At 40.6% G+C, this 19,000-nt stretch overlaps 1 protein-coding gene across 1 annotated transcript; it reads right to left on the reverse strand.

The window, feature by feature from the left end:
• Window positions 1–1,751: 1,751 nt before the first annotated feature.
• POLR1F (RNA polymerase I subunit F) lies at window positions 1,752–17,372 on the reverse strand. Its single transcript, XM_055420548.2, has 4 exons — window positions 17,089–17,372; window positions 8,174–8,315; window positions 5,132–5,340; window positions 1,752–3,627 (listed from the first exon to the last, which is right to left on the reverse strand). The coding sequence occupies exons 1-4, from the start codon at window positions 17,328–17,330 to the stop codon at window positions 3,222–3,224; spliced, it is 999 nt and encodes a 332-aa protein (XP_055276523.1). The 5' UTR covers window positions 17,331–17,372; the 3' UTR covers window positions 1,752–3,221.
• Window positions 17,373–19,000: the final 1,628 nt, after the last annotated feature.

Consider the following 19,000-nt stretch of genomic DNA (forward strand, 5'->3'; position numbering starts at 1 on the left):
ATTTCTATACTTCTTAATGATGACCTCTGTGAAGTGACACCTCACTGTTGTTTTGATTTGTACTTCATCGGTATGCCTTGTTTGGAGAAATGTCTATTAGGTCTTCTGCCCATATTTTGATTGTGTTGTCTGGCTTTTTTTCATACTCAGTTGAATGAAGTGTTTGTATGATGGGGGGGTGGGACTGGGGTTGTGGGAAGCATAGCCCTAAATACATTTCAAACTTCTATTTCCAGTGATTATAAGGAACTGAAGAGAGGGTAAGAGGTTTAGGCTGGGCTAGAGGATTTTAATGAGCAAATTCCAAGATAGAAAAGGAAAAACCTAGATTAGTGTGGCATGTGAGAAATGTTTTGAAGGATATATGGATGATACCATAATCAGAGGTTTCTGTATCAGGTAAAATCTGTCACTGTTACACTCAAGGCAAATGACCAGTTCTGCTACTGTCATTGTGAAAAACCATGGATAAGTTTAATTTCAAGTTCAGCATACATTTTTCTTAAAAAATGTAAAAATATTGGGAATTTATTTTGGTAAGCAAATAGGAAAAGGAGTACGTCAAGGCTGTATATTGTCACCCTGCTTATTTAACTTACATGCAGAGTACATCATGAGGAAAGCTGGGCTGGAAGAAGCACAAGCTGGAATCAAGATTTCCAGGAGAAATATTAATAAACTCAGATATGCAGATGACACCACCACCCTTATGGCAGAAAGTGAAGAGGAACTAAAAAGCCTCTTGATGAAAGTGAAAGAGGAGAGTGAAAAGGTTGGCTTGAAGCTCAACATTCAGAAAACAAAGATCATGGCATCTGGTCCCATCACTTCATGGGAAATAGATGGGGAAACAGTGGAAACAGTGCCAGACTTTATTTTTTTGGGCTCCAAAATCACTGCAGATGCTGATTGCAGCCATAAAATTAAAAGACGCTTGCTCCTGGGAAGGAAAGTTATGACCAACCTAGATAGCATATTAAAAAGCAGAGACATTACTTTGCCAACAAAGTTCCGTCTAGTCAAGGCTATGGTTTTTCCCGTGGTCATGTATGGATGTGAGAGCTGGACTGTGTAAGAAAGGTGATCACTGAAGAATTGATGCTTTTGAACTGTGGTGCTGGAGAAGATGCTTGAGAGTCCCTTGGACTGCAAGGAGATCCAATTAGTCCATTCTAAAGGAGATCAATCCTGGGTGTTCACTGGAAGGACGTATGCTAAAGCTGAAACTCCAATACTTTGGCCACCTCATGCAACGAGTTGACTCACTGGAAAAGACTCTGATGCTGGGAGGGATTGGGGGTGGGAGGAGACGGGGACGACAGAGAATGAGATAGCTGGATGGCATCACCGACTCGATGGACATGAGTTTGAGTGAACTCCGGGAGTTGGTGATGGACAGGGAGGCCTGGCGTGCTGTGATTCGTGGGGTTGCAAAGAGTCGGACACGACTGAACGACTGAACTAACTGAACTGAGGATGTATTTTGCTATGTATAGCATGAATTTAACAGCTTGCTTGGCCATTACTATCAGGAATTTATTAAGTCAGATATTATAATTATGTATTAAAATTTAAAAATTTTAAGGAAGCATTCATAAAACATTTTGTAGGTATGGCCCTACATTTAACCCTGAAAACATGATTGGGTTATTTTAAATCTTTTTCAACTCATCCTTCAAACCAGTGCTCTACAAAACAAAGATAATACAGGCCTCAGATACAGTTTTTAAATTAAAAAACAAAACAAAAACTGAAAAAGCCTATTTAATATTTTATTTACTCCACTATACCAAAATATTATATTCTCATCAATATACAAAACTGAGGTATTTTGCATTCTCTCTCTGTACATCTTCAAAGTCTGATGTGTATTTTATACTGACACTCATCTCAAACCTCATCTCAATTTGGACTAGCTTCACTGTGAGGACTAAATATTCACATGAACTTAATGGTCAGGAAAGACACTGGCTCACCCCTTTCCACTGTCTGGCACATGTGTTTATAGACAGATATCATGAATGACTCTCCCAATTCTGTCTTCTATTGGTACAGACATTAAACAGAGTAAGAGCAGTACTGCGTCCGATACTAGAGAAATGGCCATTGAGAGGGGCTGCCATGATCACAGCAGCGGGAAAAGAGAATCTTCTTTTTCTTTTAGAACTTACCAGAATTAGTAATTCTCTGTCTTTTCTTACTGATATTGTACGTGTGCATCTGCTTCTCCTATGGCATTCCATGAGGGAAGGATCATTTCTGCCTTGTTTGCCATTATACCCCCGACCTTAGTAGAATGATGGTCGACTGTGTGTAACACAAATACACTGAATTTTGTTGAATGAATGAACACGACCTTGCATTGATTATCAGGCCGAACTCGCTTGTCAGTTCATTCTTCAGTGTTTTCCAATATTAAGACATAGTCCACATTTTCTCAGTGAAAGCAGTGAATAACTTTTCGTAATTTCTAGTAGCTTAACTCAGTTATTAAAAATAGGTAAATTCCCCACTACTCAGAATCACCTTTATCCATCTTCATCAGACTCATCCTCCAACACACAACAAGGGCAGAATGGGTGAGACTGAGAAAGGAAACAGCACACACGCACAGAAAAGGAGAGAACAGTCAGCGCTGTTTCCTCACTCATGATCCACAGGCAGGGCTGCGCTTCTCAAGAGGGCAGTTCCTAAAGAGCCTTGAAAACTTCAGAAATACCTCTGACAAACCATCCCAAGGTAAACAACAAAACTACTGCAGTAGCCATGATTCAAACAAACAAAAAACCTAAAACTGGTAAAAGACTTAAATTTTAAACAAAGCCTAATGACATGGCATGTAACATTATGACTAAATTCAAAACCTGTAACAACAACAATCCCCCAAGCTCAAAACTCCTTCTTTATGATATACATTTTATCACTGTATTATAAAAGTTCTTTTGTTAGTCTCAGGACTGTAGAAACCATTTTATTTAGAATGTATCCACTGGAAGAATGAAAGAATGAAGGCAGTTCTTACCTTTCTATTCTGTATACAATAAATGGCACTTTAACAATACTGGTATTTTCCAAATTAATTTTAGTACCAAAAACTCAACTAATCAAAACGTTCCCTGTTATGCAAAATACTGCAATACAAAACATTTCTTAAACTTTGGTCATCTACTGTGTATAAATCTTTAAAAAACCAAATCATATTTAAAATGCACAAAAGAAAATTACTTCTTCCTTTTCTTTTTAGGTGCATGTTCCACAAGTGGTGAAAATTCAGCCTCCTCACTCTTTCTTTTCTTTTTTTTCTTTGTATGGTCACTTTGATAACCACTGGAGTCACTGCCTTGGAAAACAGGCTCTTGGTCCTGATCTTCCTGGTGCTTCTTCTTCTTCTTCTTTTTCTTTGGCTCTTCTTCCCAGAGGCCATTCACACTGTTACTAACCTGCAGGTCTGTCTCGTCCTTCATGGTAACATCTGCAAATTCTGCTAGCTCTGTGGTACCGCCTTCCACTTCACACGGCTCTAGGTCTTTCTTCTTTTTCTTTTTCTTCTTTGGAGGTTTTTCGACAGGTTCATCAACGCCAATTTCTGGTGCTTCTTCAGGAACTGCAGAGCACTTGGCTTGTAAACTATAAGAATTAAAAAAAATTTATAGGGCATTAAGCAAAAATAAAAGAACAAAGTAAGATCAAGAATATTCCGACATGGTAAGGTCTTTCTAAATTATCACAGTAGTACAAAATAACATGACTGTGACACAAATTTCAAATATTCTATTATCTCCCACCACATTGATAGTCTTAGAAATGTTAAATTTTTTGTTTCCCAAGTATTTTTCCCAGACTGTTTCACACATAAAAATGACATAAAAGTTTTGTCAAAACAGGGTTTCAGAATTTTAATATGGTTCAGAAAATGCTGAACCCTAATCATGCTGAACCATCTAGCCTTATTAGCCAAACCAGTAACATCTGATAGGGAGAAAACATACTTCTGGTATTTATCAAAATGTTGGAGTTTCCCATCTACTATCCCAATCCTTGTTTCATCGTTCTTCTTAAACTATGCTGAAGCAGTATTAGATTCCCAAGTGGCACTAGTTGTAAAGAATCTGCCTGCCAATGCAGGAGACCGTAAGAGACATAGGTTTGATCCCTGGCTTGGGAAGATCCCCTGGAAAAGGGCATAGCAACCCACTCCAGTATTCTTGCCTAGGCAATCCCATGGACAGAGGAGTTTCATGGGCCACAGTCTGTGGGGTTGCAAGCAGTCGACACGACTGAGTGAGCATGTACAAAGCAGTATTATGCTGCAAAGCTCTGAGTATTTCATATAAGTAAATAAAAACACAGATCAGTGAAGTAGCTCTCTGTAGAACTGCTGTCCCTTGAATTAGAAATAGCCACATAGAACTATTTAAATTAAGTAATTTCAATAAGGTAATGTTAAAAACTCCCTTCCTCAGGGACACACTAGTTACACATTTCAGTTTCTCAAGAGTGAGGCTACTATATTGCACACGTACAGTGCACTTCTGTCATTATGGAAAGCTCTGTTGGACAGCTGCTCTAAAACTTTAACCCATATTCTCATTTCTTAGCAACTTTTTCTAGATTCTGCCTTGATAACAGAGGAAGTATGACCCCTCAACCAGGCCCTGCCGTAAAACCAGGGTCAGGATCAGAGTATTTCCTAAAAGAATTCCAAACAAGAAATATACAGAAATTAAATGATCTACCTGGTATAATGACAATAATCAAATAATTTTTGTTTCAATTGTGTAAAAACAAAACACTAATAGTTACGTTAACATAATTAAGCTTCTAGTAGTCTCAAGTTCAAAGATTAACTTTTTTTAAAAAAAGATTAACAACATACTAGTTGCTAATGTTAACATTAACAACAACACAATACTTTGAAAAACTGAATTCTCACGATGTAGACCACTTAGACGCAAAGCGTTAGAAAATTCAATGCACTGTCCTAACAGTTAAGATTCATATTTACATTGACTCTGTGGTTTGAAAGTACAAATAGTCTAATAAATTACCTTTTAAAAGAGGGACTTATGTTTCCTAAATTAAGTAGAAATGATTAAGTATCAAAATGGTAATAATGTGCTTAGGAACTGACCTAGTGATACTTAGTTTTCCCCGAATGCAGAATACTCCAGCAGCATCTGAGTCTAAACGAAATACTTCAAATTCTAGTTCATCACCCACGTTTATCTGTAGCGTCTGCCACTGGTCAGCTGGCATCTGCTCAGGTTTAGGGATGGAGGCATTGAAGCACCTATGGACCAAGCAGCCAATGTGGCTCGAGGACACTTTATTAACTGTACCCTGAGAAGAGGGAAAAAATGAGTATTACAGCAAGAAGAGCACCGAAAAGATGAAACCAACCTTACAATCTTTAAACTGATCTTCAAAGAGAAAATACCAAAATAATGGTATGATGTAATATCAAAAAAGCTGATCTTCATTTAAAGCTTACCACATGTTACACTAAAATATCAATTTAGGAACACTAGAATTTTTTTAGAAAGCTCACTTTGAGCATGGCTATTTTAACTAAATCATACGTTATTAGAAGCTTTAAAAGTAAAATAACAATACATTCTATATGATTTTAAGGTTAAAATTAAAATTTCCAAGTTTCCTATTTCCTTCAGTTCAGTTCAGTCGCTCAGTCGTGTCCGACTCTTTGTGACCCCATGAATCACAGCATGCCAGGCCTCCATGTCCATCACTACGAACAAAGTTAGTGGAGGTGATGGAATTCCAGTTGAGCTATTTCAAATCCTGAAAGATGATGCTGTGAAAGTGCTGCACTCCATATGCCAGCAAATTTGGAAAACACAGCAGTGGCCACAGGACTGGAAAAGGTCAGTCTTCATTCCAATCCCAAAGAAAGGCAATGCCAAAGAATGCTCAAACTACTGCACATTTGCACTCATCTCACACGCTAGAAAAGTCATGCTTAAAATTCTCCAAGCCAGGCTGCAGCAATATGTGAACCATGAACTTCCAGATGTACAAGCAGGTTTTAGAAAAGGCAGAGGAAGCAGAGATCAAATTGCCAACATCTGCTGGATCACAGAGAAAGCAAGAGAGTTCCTATACCCTTAAGAATCAATAAATATAAACTAGATGGATGAAAACCTGAAGCTTTTTAAAAAATCACCTTTTGAATTACAGAACTATAAATAACATATATATATACAATGTAATGTCAGCATCTCCTTCCACATGTGACACAGTAAAACCTGTCTGTCATCATAAGGAGTCTGGAGTCCAGGACGGTACCTTCTAGGTGGTCCGTACAAACTGTCCATCTATACAATGGAATATTATTCTGCAACAAAAATAAGCTATCAAGAAAAAGACATGGAGGAACCTTAAACATATAGTACCAAGTGACAGAAACCAATCTGAAAAGGTTACCTACTCTATGATTCCACTATATGATATTCTAGAAAAGGCAAAACTATGGAGACAAAAAAAAAAAAGTAGTTGCCATGGTTTCCAGGGGAGAGAGGGAGCAATGAACAGGCAGAACACACAGGATTTTTAGAGCAGTGACCAATTATTCCATAGGAATACTATAATGTTGGATTTATGTCATTATACCTTTGTCAAAACCCATAGAAGGTACAAACAGAAACAGTGAACTCTACTATAAATCAGACTTTACTTAATGTATCAATATTGTCTCAACAATTAAAATGCACCACATCTTATCAATAATAAGAGAAACAGTATGCGTGGTTTTGGGGGTGGGTAGAGTGAGCTGTATTGGAGAAGGAAATGGCAACCCACTCCAGTGTTCTTGCCTGGAGAATCCCAGGGACGGGGGAGCCTGCTGGGCTGCCATCTATGGGGTTGCACAGAGTCGGACACGGCTGAAGCGACTTAGCAGCAGCAGCAGCAGAGTGAGCTGTATATGAGAACACTATACTTTCCATTCAGTTTTCCTCTAAGTCTAAAACTGCTGCAAAAGACAAAGTTTATCAATTAAATACTCAATGAGGAAAGGAAAAACTATCAAAATTTTAGAATCATGTAGAATAATACCTTCACAACCAAGAGGTAGCCAAGTTTCTTTGGTGGGCTCTGGAAAGCAGTAAGTATGGGAGTATGATATGATAAAATAGAGAAAAGCACCAATACAAGATAGCAGCAATGCTTTTGAAATGAAAAGGCCAGTAACCTAAAACAGTGCTGCACATACACACAGATGTCAAAAGGCCCATGAAAAGGCGCTCAACATGGCTCATTACAGAAAAATGCACAGACACCAACGTGATCGTCACTGCACAGATATCAGAGCAGCCCTCACCAAGAAGTCCACAAACAAAAAATGCTGGAGAGGACATGGAGAAAAGGGAACCCTCCCACATTGTCGCTGGGAATATAAACTGGTGCAACCACTATGGAGAACAGTAAAAAATTAAAAACAGAGTCCCATATGATCCAACAACTCCACTCCTGGGCGTATATCTAGAAAAGACAAAAACTCTACTTGAAAAAGACACATGCTGCCAATGTTCACAGTAGCATACTAACCAAGACACGGAAGCAACTGAAGTGTCCATCCACAGATGAATGGATAAAGGTGTGTTATACATGCTGAAATATTACTCAGCCATGAACTGCCATTGACAGCCACATGCCTGGACCTAGAGATTATCATATTAAGTGAAGTTAAGTGAGACAGAGAAGAACAGATTAACATATGATATCACTTACACGTGGAATTTAAAACCATGATACAAATAAACATTTATAAAACAGAAATAGATTCACAAAGGACAAACTTATGGTTACCAAAGGGGAAGGGGAGAGGGGATAAATTAGGAGGTTAGGATTAGCAGATAAACAGCAACAGTGTAGCACAGGGAACTGTATTCAGTATCTTGTAATAATCTACAACAGAAAAGAATTTGAAAAATATATATACACATATCTAAACTGAATCACCTTCCACTTGAAACAGAACAATGCAAATCAACTACAATAAAAATTAAAAACCTAAACTGAAAAGTTTTCTTTAAAAATGATTTTTAGTTACCTGAAATAACAATCCTTGTAAAATCCCAAAGTGTACAGTCTCTTAAATTTTCCAATTACATAATTTAATAACTGTACAAAGAACAATAGGAAAAAAGATACATACCATAAGTTTCTGCCCTGGTTCAGGGCAGAAAATAACAAAATCTGCTTCAATGTTAAGATGAATGTGTCCTTGATCATCATAAATATCTCCTAATTCACCCACTACTTTGATGTTATCATAAGCAATGGGTACACCTAAAAGGCTAGAAAAAAAAAGGAAAGGAAAATGTTATTTTTCCTCTTTTAAACTAGGCCATTATATGGATTCCAAGTCCAGAAAGTATACATCTCCTAATATAATCACACCCATGGTGAAAATAGATACATATACAGTAATATATGATTAGCCTGTAACAACTTTAGTGGTTCAATTTCACCCAAGGTTTCCAAAATGGCTAACTTAAAAATAATTATTCAAGGTAAATACCCAGAAACAAAATGTCCATTATACAAGAGCAATAAGTTGATCCTTCTTCCCTATTTGCTATCCATTTGAATTCTAGTTATGCTAGAATTAGAGGTAAAAAATGAGACTTAGTAAGAAAAATGTCATTCTGTGACTATTACTGAATCAAGGCAATTTTGGTATTACCCACCATTACTGAATATCTGTACTAGATGGCATGGAGCAAGAGAAGTATTAGGATTCAAGTTGAAGCCCTGAATATTAAAGCCAATAACTTGATGGAGAAAAATCCCCGAACTGCAACTGTTGCTAGTGTAAGGAAGTAAGAAATACAATTACATTAGCTTTTGAGAACTGACTCTGACACTGTAACCTGTAGCTTGACAGTCAGGATTAGGGGGCAACTACTATTTCCAACTACTATTTCCAGGACTGGAAAAGATCAGTTTTCATTCCAATCCCAAAGAAAGGGAATGGCAAAGAATGCTCAAACTACCGCACAATTGCACTCATCTCACACGCTAGTAAAGTCATGCTCAAAATTCTCCAAGCTAGGCTTCAGCAATATGTGAATCGTGAACTTCCAGATGTTCAAGCAGGTTTTAGAAAAGGCAGAGGCACCAGAGATCAAATTGCCAACATCCGCTGGATCATGGACAAAGCAAGAGAGTTCCAGAAAAACATCTATTTCTGCTTCATTGACTATGCCAAGGCCTTTGACTGTGTGGATCACAATAAACTGTGGAACACTCTGAAAGAGATGGGAATACCAGACCACCTGACCTGCCTCTTGAGAAACCTGTATGCAGGTCAGGAAGCAACAGTTAGAACTGGCCATGGAACAACAGACTGGTTCCAAATAGGAAAAGGAGTACATCAAGGTTGTATATTGTCACCCTGCTTATTTAACTTATATGCAGAGTACATCATGAGGAACACTGGGCTGGAAGAAGCACAAGCTGGAATCAAGATTGCCGGGAGAAATATCAATAACCTCAGATATGCAGATGACACTACCCTTATGGCAGAAAGTGAAGAGGAACTCAAAGGCCTCTTGATGAAAGTAAAAGAGGAGAGTGAAAAGGTTGGCTTGAAGCTCAACATTCAGAAAACGAAGATCATGGCATCTGGTCCCATCACTTCTTGGGAAATAGATGGGGAAACAGTGGAAACAGTGTCAGACTTTTTTTGGGGGCTCCAAAATCACTGCAGATGCTGATTTCAGCCATGAAATTAAAAGACACTTACTCCTTAGAAGGAAAGTTATGACCAGCCTAGATAGCATATTAAAAAGCAGAGACATTACTTTGCCAACCAAGGTCCGTCTAGTCAGGCTATGGTTTTTCCCGTGGGCATGTATGGATGTGAGAGTTGGACTGTGAAGAAAGCTGATCGCCGAAGAATTGATGCTTTTGAACTGTGGTGCTGGAGAAGACTCTTGAGAGTCCCTTGGACTGCAAGGAGATCCAACCAGTCCATTCTAGAAGAGATCAATCCTGGGTGTTCATTGGAAGGACTTATGCTAAAGCTGAAAACTCCAATACTTTGGCCACCTCATGAGACGAGTTGACTCACTGGAAAAGACTCAGAAGCTGGGAGCGATTGGGGGTAGGAGGAGACGGGGACGACAGAGAATGAGGTGGCTGGATGGTATCACCGACTCGATGGACATGAGTTTGAGTGAACTCCGGGAGTTGGTGATGGACAGGGAGGCCTTTCGTGTTGTGGTTCATGGGGTCGCTAAGAGTCGGACACGACTGAGCGACTGAACTGAACTATTTCCAAAGACAGGGAGGCCTGATGTGCTGCAGTCCACAGGATCACAGAAAGTCGGACACGACTGAGGGACTGAACAACAACTATTTCCAAATGTCATTTCCAAGTTATTAAAAAATTATAACTAGTTAAGAAGGCTGAGCTGGTGGCTTCACTGCCACAGCCATTACCTGTTTCAGCAAGCTTCCCTGACTCCCCAGGCAAAGCTGAAGTCATGCTGCCTCTACTCCTATAGGACTCTGAGGAAAGCATGCATGCGAAGTCACTTCAGTCACGTCGGACTCTGCAACCCCATGGACAGTAGCCTACCAGGCCTACCACAGTCCGTCCATGGGATTCTCCAGGCAAGAACACTGGAGGGGGCTGCCATACACTCCTCCAGGGCTTTTGTCCTGACCCAGGGGTCAAACTTGCATCTGTCTCCTGCATTGGCGAGTGAGTTCTTTACCACAAGCACCACCTGGGAAGCCTGAGAAAGCTGATCACTGTTCTTATTTATCTTTGCTTCTATGTTTGGATTCTAGACAGGGCTGTTAGGTCTTTGAGAGCAGAGAACATTTTTGGTGAACTCAAACTTCTAGAATGGTTCACACAGAATAAAAGAAAGAATTTATACCCAGGAGCAGTTGTTTTAAAACAGCCAGCAGTCACTAGAATGCAATTTAATTACCTAATTAGGAAATCCATAAACACTTGAGATTTACTCCAGAAAGCCTTTCTTTGAATTACTAATTTCTGCACATAGCTTTCCTAAACAGGAACTATACCATCACTAAGACAATATTAGAGGCCCAGAAAACAGAGAGCAAGGAGGGGTTAAAAATAACTGCCATATCAGACAAAAAACAAAAACAAGACTTTGTTTCCCCAAATCAGTTTCCAGTGGGGGGATACTGCTGTCCCGTTTTGGGAGTTTGTGGGTTAAATCATAGTTGTAACACCTTGAAGGCCAGGGATGGGAGACATCCTGCCATGTAAAAACAGCCCTACACAATGAAAATTGTCCCTGGGTCGGCATGATTTAAATGAGTAGACAAGCCTCATTTTATAAATATTTATAAACAATATATTATAGTAGCTAAACTAATGTGTGTACGTATGAACATAAAATCATCTTTGCATGTTTTCAATATCAATTAAAAACTTCAGGAATATAACTAATATATAAATTCAAGAGTAGATTGTTTTGTGTGGCACTTTACTGAGAATTATACATGATTTCAGAAGAGCATTTTACCACCATAGACACTGTATGTGATGTGAGTTGTCAACTCAAAACCCCTGCATAACTCTACATTTTCAACTAACACTTTCACAGTGATTCAAGATATAGCTTCAGGAGGCATCATAACTACTTTATTCTCTCCAGGTAGCCATGCTTTGAGCGCTATCACACTGAAATACATTTTATTGTATTAGAATTCTAAATGATTTTTTTTCCCCCGATTGTGTTGGTAGATCATATTGGGTTGACCAGAAGGTTCGTTTTAGTTTTTCTGTAAAATGTTACAGAAAAACCCAAATGAATCTTGTGGCCAACCCAATATGATCTTTAATTTCAGTACAGTAAAGTATGTTTCAAGAGAGCAAATGGAGTTCTACAGGGTTCAAAACTGCTACGTACGGCTTGTGTAAATTTTGGGAAGCAACTCATTGCATAAAATATAGTAAAAATCATCAGAGAGACAGATACCTCAACATTATATCTTTCCCTCTTTTGCTTTTCTGAAACCATCCTAAGTATGTTTCCAAGCATAGTGGTAGCCTCACTTGACATACTGGGAGAACAATAAGGGATCAGTAGATTGCATGCACACTTAAGACTTTTATATATTATACATGAGAATAAAAGTTGCCTCTGTACTGAAGATGGAGAAGGAAATGGCAACCCACTCCAGTATTCTTGCCTGGAGAATCCCATGGACAGAGGAACCTGGCAGGCTACAGTCCATGGGGTCACAAGAGTTGGACATGACTTAGCAACTAAATTACCACCTATTCTGAAAAAGTTGAGTAAACACTGACTCTTCATGGAAACTGGTAGTTCATTTGTTCTCTGAGACATTTTGAATTAATAAACTGGAACGACTGGCAGGGAACATATTTGCCATTTTCAAGTAACTCAAGCGCTGTCATTAATGACCTCTCAAAGACTGAAATTTTAATGTGATTTTTAGAAAACTACTTTCTCTAAGCAGATTTTTCAAAACTGAAATGCGATCATCTTTTTAAAAATTGTCACGGGGTAAAAAAAGGTGGACAATCTGTCAAATAGGGCTGCTGATGAGATGACTAATTAAGAGCCATTCTCAACTCTTTCCTTTCCTCATTTCTTAAACAGAGAAGCAGACCCTCTCTGATGATACAGGATGGCCCCAAAGTCTGGAAGCAAACTATAAATGATAAATGGTGGATCAGTATTACAATTATTGATATGTTCAAAGGCTTTGTCCCTCATTATTAATCTGTGGTACCCCTTTTGCACAGAATAAACTGGAGTTTTCAGCATACCTCCAAAATAATGGGGCCAGGTGGGGACTTCAGATCTGTTCAGAGTGCAATTGAGGCCACAGGGTCACACTATCCCAATTCTGTTACAGAAATTATCATTATCCAATCAGCTCTTCATCTCTCTGGGGTAATGGCTCCTATTCCCCTAGCCTGTCAAGTGGAGCCATTAACTGGTTACAGATCAAAAGATTTATGTTTCCAGATTTTATGACTACCTTCAGACAGTTCAGTCACTCAGTCGTATCCGACTCTTTGCGACCACAGTTCAAAAGCATCAATTCTTCGGCGATCAACTTTCTTCACAGTCCAATTCTCACATCCATATATGACCACTGGAAAAACCATAGCCTTGACTAGACGGACCTTTGTTGGCAAAGCAGTATCTCTGCTTTTTAATATACTATCTAGGCTGGTCATAACTTTCCTTCCAAGGAATAAGCGTCTTTTAATTTCATGGCTGCAATCAGCATCCGTAGTGATTTTGGAACCCCAAAAAATAAAGTCTGACACTGTTTCCATTGTTTCCCTATCTATCTCCCGTGAAGTGATGGGACCAGATGCCATGATCTTTGTTTTCTGATTGCTGAGCTTCAAGCCAACATATACCTTACATATCCTTAAATCTCCCAAATGCAAACTCTCTAATCAATTTTCTCTACACTTTGTAATCATCTCTTAATTATAAACATGTTCTCCATGCTTACTGTCTCACCCTCCTTGAACCACCACCTAACGCTATCAAGTGGTTTCTTAAACTACAAATCTGATTATATCGACTGTGTCAAGTGTTTTATGAGTTGGAGGCTACCAGGCAAATCGGAAGTGGTCAAACAGAAGATGACAAGAGTGAACGTAGACATTCTAGGAATGAGTGAACTAAAATGAACTGGAATGGGTGAATTTAACTCAGATGAACATTATATCTACTACTGTGGGCAGGAATCCCTTAGAAGAAATGGAGTAGCCATCATGGTCAACAAAAGAGTCCGAAATGCAGTACTTGGATGCAATCTAAAAAATGACAGAATGATTTCTGTTCGTTTCCAAGGCAAACCATTCAATATTACAGTAATCTAACCCTATGCCCCAACCAGTAATGCTGAAGAAGCCGAAGTTGAATGGTTCTATGAAGACCTACAAGACCTTTTAGAACTAACACCCAAAAATAACGTCCTTTTCATTATAGGGGCCTGGAATGCAAAAGTAGGAAGTCAAGAAACACCTGGAGTAAGAGGCAAATTTGGCCTTGGAGCACGGAACGAAGCAGGGCAAAGGCTAATAGAGTTTTGCCAAGAGAACGCACTGGTCATAGCAAACACCCTCTTCAAACAACACAAGAGAAGACTCTACACATGGACATCACCAGATGGTCAACACCGACATCAGATTGATTATATTCTTTGCAGCCAAAGATGGAGAAACTCTATACAGTTAGCAAAAACAAGACCAGAAGATGACTGTGGCTCAGATCATGAACTCCTTGTTGCCAAATTCAAACTTAAATTGAAGAAAGTAGGGAAAACCACTAGACCATTCAGATATGACCTAAATCAAATCCCTTATGATTAAGCAGTGGAAGTGAGAAATAGATTTAAGGAACTAGATCTGATAGATAGAGTGCCTGATGAACTCTGGATGGAGGTTCTTGACACTGTACAGGAGACAGGGACCAAGACCATCCCCATGGAAAAGAAATGCAAAAAAGCAAAATGGCTGTCTGAGGAGGCCTTACAAATAGCTGTGAAAAGAAGAGAAGCGAAAAGCAAAGGAGAAAAGGAAAGATATAAGCATCTGAATGCAGAGTTCCAAAGAATAGCAAGGAGAGATAAGAAAGCCTTCCTCAGAGATCAATGCAAAGAAATAGAGGAAAACAACAGAATAGGAAAAACAAGAGATCTCTTCAAGAAAATTAGAGATATCAATGGAACATTTCATGCAAAGATGGGCTCGATAAAGGACAGAAATGGTATGGACCTAACAGAAGCAGAAGATATTAAGAAGAGGTGGCAAGAATACACAGAAGAACTGTACAAAAAAGATCTTCACGACCAAGATAATCACGATGGCGTGATCACTCACCTAGAGCCAGACATCTTGGAATGTGAAGTCAAGTGAGCCTTAGAGAGCATCACTACGAACAAAGCTAGTGGAGGTGATGGAATTCCAATTGAGCTATTTCAAATCCTGAAAGATGACGCTGTGAAAGTGCTGCACTCAATATGCCAACAAATTTGGAAAACTCAGCAGTGGCCACAGGACTGGAAAAGGTCAGTTTTCATTCCAATCCCAAAAAAAGGCAATGCCAAAGAATGCTCAAACTACCGCACAATTTGCACTCATCTCATACGCTAGTAAAGTCATGCTCAAAATTCTCCAAGCCAGGCTTCAGCAATATGTGAACCGTGAACTTCCAGATGTTCAAGCTGGTTTTAGAAAAGGCAGAGGAACCAGAGATCAAATTGCCAACATCCGCTGGATCATGGAAAAAGCAAGAGAGTTCCAGAAAAACATCTATTTCTGCTTCATTGACTATGCCAAAGCCTTTGACTGTGTGGATCACAATAAGCTTTGGAACATTCTGAAAGAGATGGGAATCCCAGACCACCTGACCTGCCTGTTGAGAAACCTGTATGCAGGTCAGGAAGCAACAGTCAGAACTGGACATGGAACAACAGACTGGTTCCAAATAGGAAAAGGAGTACGTCAAGGTTGTATACTGTCACTCTGCTTATTTAACTTATATGCAGAGTACATCATGAGGAAAGCTGGGCTGGAAGAAGCACAAGCTGGAATCAAGATTGCCAGGAGAAATATCAATAACCTCAGATATGCAGATGACACAACCCTTATGGCAGAAAGTGAAGAGGAACTCAAAAGCCTCTTGATGAAAGTGAAAGAGGAGAGTGAAAAGGTTGGCTTGAAGCTCAACATTCAGAAAACAAAGATCATGGCATCTGGTCCCATCCCTTCATGGGAACTAGATGGAAAAACAGTGGAAACAGTGTCAGACTTTATTTTTTTGGGCTCCAAAATCACTGCAGATGCTGATTGCAGCCAGGAAATTAAAAGACGCTTGCTCCTTGGAAAGAAAGTTATGACCAACCTAGATAGTATATTAAAAAGCAGAGACATTACTTTGCCAACAGAGGTCCGTCTAGTCAAGGCTATGGTTTTTCCCGTGGGCATGTATGGATGTGAGAGTTGGACTGTGAAGAAAGCTGATCGCCGAAAAATTGATGCTTTTGAACTGTGGTGCTGGAAAAGACTCTTGAGAGTCCCTTGGACTGCAAGGAGACCCAACCAGTCCATTCTAAAGGAGATCAATCCTGGGTGTTCATTGGAAGGACTGATGCTAAAGCTGAAACTGCAATACTTTGGCCACCTCATGCGACGAGTTGACTCACTGGAAAAGACTCTGATGCTGGGAAAGGTTGGGGAAGGGAGGAGAAGGGGACGACGGAGAATGAGATGGCTGGATGGCATCACCGACCCTGTGGACATGAGTTTGAGTGAACTCCGGGAGTTGGTGATGGACAGGGAGGCCTGGCGTGCTGTGATTCATGGGGTTCGGAGAGTCGGACACGACTGAGCGACTGAGCTGAATCTGTGTAGGGTTCAGGATCCCTAGAGAAACTTTGCCCAAGTCATTTTCCAATATCTTACTTTAAATGCACTAGAAGGTTTTTTTCAACTTTAAAAAAAACAGGCTTTCCTATTTTTAAAAAGGAAATAAGGTTAATAGTATTTCCTTCATCCCTGGTCAGGTTCAAGAGAAAAAAACCCTGGGAAAAAACCAGGGTCAAAACAAAAGCAACCTTCGTGGTTTATAAATTGTTAAACGAAGTATTAACGCTTCGCGTATAATTTTCTATATAGTGAGACTGTTTTTAACTACTGCATTCCAAACTTTCATCGTCAAACGAGAAAACATAGAACTAGCCGGTCTCCAGATCCCTGGTCTATTTTTACCTCTACCTGTCTTGCAACGAGCTTCTTGACCCCTTCCGCTGACACAATTACTGTCACCGTAACGTTTTCTTTCCCGCCTACGAAACGGACTCAGCACAGCTCTTGACCAGGGAGGCACTCGTCTCCCGAGGTGGACTGCGACTCCAGAATGCCCCGGGGCTAAACTCGCGGTAGCTGGTGCGACCACTTTCTGTTGCCACTAAACGTCCCCCTGCTGCCCCATCCCGTGCCCCAAAGGAGCGGCAGGCAACGTTAAGATTATTAACGTTAACATTATGTCCGCTCTGGGAACAAAAAAGGTAACAGCCCAGTACCTCTCGGAATAGCGCAAGAGCTCTGCATTGAGCTGTTCTCGAATACCGGTGCGTTTCCTGTTAAGATAGCGCGGCGATAGGGCAATGTGTCTTCGGTGCGGCCCCGCCACCAGGCAGGAGTAGCGGCTATTCACAAGAGCACAAGCAGACTCGTAGGTAGGCAATTCTAGGCAAGGCAAGACGCCAGCCGGCCCTTCTGAGGCCGCCTTCGGCCGCGGACCCACAGGGCAACCCGCAGCCATGCGGCTAGCTAGGTTTCCCACGGCGCGCACTAATGACGCAGTCAATAACCGCCTATCTTCGGACGCCGCCTTTTACGTCATCCACGAGCTACCACGCCCCTAGGAAGTTTCCTCTCCCGGGGCTGCAGTATTTAGTTCTTACCAGCAGAGGGCAACCGTTCCTCCCAACTTGAACCATTGTGAAGCTAGGAAGCTGTGGTTAAGGATTTAGCATTCTCTGAAAAGGTTGGCTTGAAGCTCAACATTCAGAAAACGAAGATCATGGCATCTGGTCCCATCACTTCATGGGAAATAGATGGAAAAACAGTGGAAACAGTGTCAGACTTTGTTTTTTTGGGCTCCAAAATCACTGCAGATGCTGATTGCAGCCATGAAATTAAAAGACGCTTGCTCCTTGGAAGGAAAGTTATGACCAACCTTGATAGTATATTAAAAAGCAGAGACATTACTTTGCCGACCAAGGTCCGTCTAGTCAAGGCAATGGTTTTTCCCGTGGTCATGTATGGATGTGAGAGTTGGACTGTGAAGAAAGCTGATCGCCGAAGAATCGATGCTTTTGAACTGTGGTGTTGGAGAAGACTCTTGAGAGTCCCTTATACTGCAAGGAGATCCAACCAGTCCATTCTAAAGGAGATCAATCCTGGATGTTCATTGGAGGGACTGATGCTAAAGCTGAAACTCCAATACTTTGGCCACCTCATGAGACGAGTTGACTCACTGGAAAAGACTCTGATGCTGGGAAAGGTTGGGGGCGGGAGGAGAAGGGGACGACGGAGAATGAGATGGCTGGATGGCATCACCGACTCTGTGGACATGAGTTTGAGTGTACTCCGGGAGTTGGTGATGGACAGGGAGGCCTGGCGTGCTGTGATTCATGGGGTCGCGGAGAGTCGGACACGACTGAGCGACTGAACTGAACTGAACTGAACTGAAAGCCAGCCATCACCTCATCTCTTCAGGGAGCACAAGCCTATGTTTTAGCTAACGCCCTCAGTAGATTTAGAATGTAGATTTAATAGGGGTTCACACTTTGATCATATCCAGTAGTGAGGTGGTTTGATAGATTTACAAGGTTAGACTGTACCATAATAAATTTAAAAATATTTATGGAATGTATTTCCAGCAGAGAATCCAATCCTAAAAAACAGTCCAGATGTCTCAAATGCAACCCTTCTGAAAACGAACTCACCGTCTCTCTCCAGATCAGTTTCTCTCCTCATTCTGCAATCACTAATTCAGGATATAATACATACCCCTCTTTCCAAAGGGCTCTGCACAGCTGTCATCCTTGGGGCCTCTCTGGTACCTCCAAACATCACATCAGCCCGAACACCTGTGGGACCCAAAGCTGAAACGTCCCTCTATTCGGACATTTCTCTCAGTCCGTGCTTCCAAAACTACAGAATTGCATGTGGAAGCTTAGTTTCATGGCCAAGAAGTGCAACCAGATCTCTGAAACACAAATATGCCCATGACTTGCCTTATTTAAAGCCCCACACAGGCACCTTGTTTTCCAAAGGATAACCCAAACTCCTTAATCTGGCTATTAAATTACCAAGCCATTTTATGATTTGCACCCAGCATTTTCATTACCCACGCCTCGATTCACATGCTCAGCTAGCCACCCCCGTGCTCAGTGGCCCACTGTCAACCCGCCTCTGCCGCTCGCC

This window comes from Moschus berezovskii, chromosome 3 (assembly GCF_049115385.1).
Source record: "Moschus berezovskii isolate FMDL1 chromosome 3, NW_MosBer_1.0, whole genome shotgun sequence".
In the NCBI taxonomy this organism is placed as follows: domain Eukaryota; kingdom Metazoa; phylum Chordata; class Mammalia; order Artiodactyla; family Moschidae; genus Moschus; species Moschus berezovskii.